Here is a 1,652-nt window from a genome sequence, read left to right as displayed (position 1 = left end):
TTCAGCGTCACAACTCCCTTACCCCAGGACTGTTAGCCCACCACACCCCAGCTGGCTTCAGTGTCAGTGACCTTGCACACTGCCCCGTAACTATTGCCAAATAAGCCTGTCATCATCTCCTGCAGTGTTGTCCTCCTCTGTCGCGGTGGTGTCCTCCTCTGTTGGGGTGGTGTCCCCCTCTGCCGGGAAATCCCAAGTAAAGCCGATGCCCTTGAGGCCGAGGAGTCCGTACTGGCCAAAGATGCCCGTGAGCACCTGTCCCTGTTGGCTGGGGAAGGCGGAGAACTGCTTGCCGATGTTCTTCCCAAAGGAGACGCAGCCTCTCAGGTCAGTGCACACGGCCAGGTAATGGAGTAACAAGTCAAATGAGCCGTGGATCTCGGTGATGTGTTCGCCCGACCACAGGAGGAGTTCCTGGCTCATCCCACCCGAGGCACCACGTCGATCATCCCAGCTGTCTCCAAATTTCACCTGGATGCTGAGAGGGCGATGAAGTTTGAACCCCCGCCATCCGGGGTGACCTGGCCCCTCCCAGGGCTTCCGTGCCCCCACCCTGCTCTCCTGACCCAGGGACAGCAGCCCTGGCAGAGTTTGGGTCCCCAAGATGGACCTGCTGGCCTCAAACCCTTGCCCTGCCACTGCCAGGCCCGTGACCTTGAGCTGGTCACCCAGGCTCTCCGGGACTCAGCTCCTGATCTGCAGAGCGGGAGTGGTTGTTGGAGGAGTCACCGAGATCGCCGTAGGAGAGCCGTGTGGGTCAGGTCGTCATGGCCCTCAGGAGGGGCTGCTGCTGTCCTGGCGGCTCACAGTGGGGCTGTCCCTGGCCAAGCTGGGGCCTCCTGAGCCCAAGTCACTCCCAACGGAGCAGCTGACGAGCAGGTGACTTCCCACACTCACCAGCCTGTGCAGCTCACCCTCCTAGACCAGCCCGGGGAGCAGGGGCAGGACGTACCGTGGAGTCGGAGGCAGGGGGCAGGTGAGGGCAGAGGAGGTGGCTGAGGAACAGGGACTCATGCAAGGGAGGTGTCCGGGGGCTCCAAGGGCCCAGCTGGCCTCACGGAGTCCCCAGGAGCCAGGCAGGACGTTCCCAGACTCTGGTTATGCTGGGACGGGGTGTCGGGCTGTGACCTGGAGCCCACTCACCCTCTGATGTTGTTAACACCACCGATGAACACCCGCAGCCCCGTGATTTCACCATTGTGGCTCCCAGAGGTACTGAAGGAGAGGCCTCCTCCCAACCCGTACTGCTCTGCAGGGACGAGAGAAACAGGAGAGAAGCCCACATGGGGATGGGCAGGTGGCCTCTGCGGTGCAGGGGACATGCCCCTCCGGGCAGACAGGGTGGCCTGTGACCAGAGTCCCCCTGTGACAAGGGCTGGGCTGAGTCCCAAGCCCTCCCCGATGGAGAGGGGAGGTGGCCACCTGGGGGCTGGGCCGGGCCAGGGACCAGCCGGACTCACGGGCGGCCCAGCAGGGGCGGCTCCCCAGGAGCGCGAGAGTCAGCAGCAGCAGCATGGCCTGTGGCGCGTCCAGGGCTCTCGAGAGGAGAGGAGAGGCCGCCTGACTCCCACCGGACAGTCTGCGCCGGCGACTCTTGCTGTGCTGGGCGCCCTCCGCCTGGCCTTTATACCCTCCGAGCCCCGTGGGCCCCC

The 1,652-nt window shown here is 64.4% G+C and overlaps 1 protein-coding gene across 1 annotated transcript in view; it reads right to left on the bottom strand.

Moving 5' to 3' along the window:
- Window positions 1–1,652, bottom strand: part of ZG16B (zymogen granule protein 16B) — a 3,065-nt gene continuing 1,413 nt past the window's right edge. The window contains exons 3-5 of the mRNA XM_012647514.1: window positions 1,461–1,631; window positions 1,144–1,249; window positions 1–478 (exon numbers count right to left, since the gene is read on the bottom strand). Of these exons, the coding sequence (XP_012502968.1) occupies window positions 91–478; window positions 1,144–1,249; window positions 1,461–1,631 (665 nt within the window). The 3' untranslated portion in view covers window positions 1–90. The remainder of the gene's footprint in view (window positions 479–1,143; window positions 1,250–1,460; window positions 1,632–1,652) is intronic.

This window comes from Propithecus coquereli, unplaced genomic scaffold (genome assembly GCF_000956105.1).
Source record: "Propithecus coquereli isolate 6110/MARCELLA unplaced genomic scaffold, Pcoq_1.0 Scaffold27, whole genome shotgun sequence".
NCBI classification, from domain to species: Eukaryota; Metazoa; Chordata; class Mammalia; order Primates; family Indriidae; genus Propithecus; species Propithecus coquereli.
Note: the sequence above shows the minus strand (reverse complement) of the source record. Positions and strands in the feature narration are given on the sequence as shown.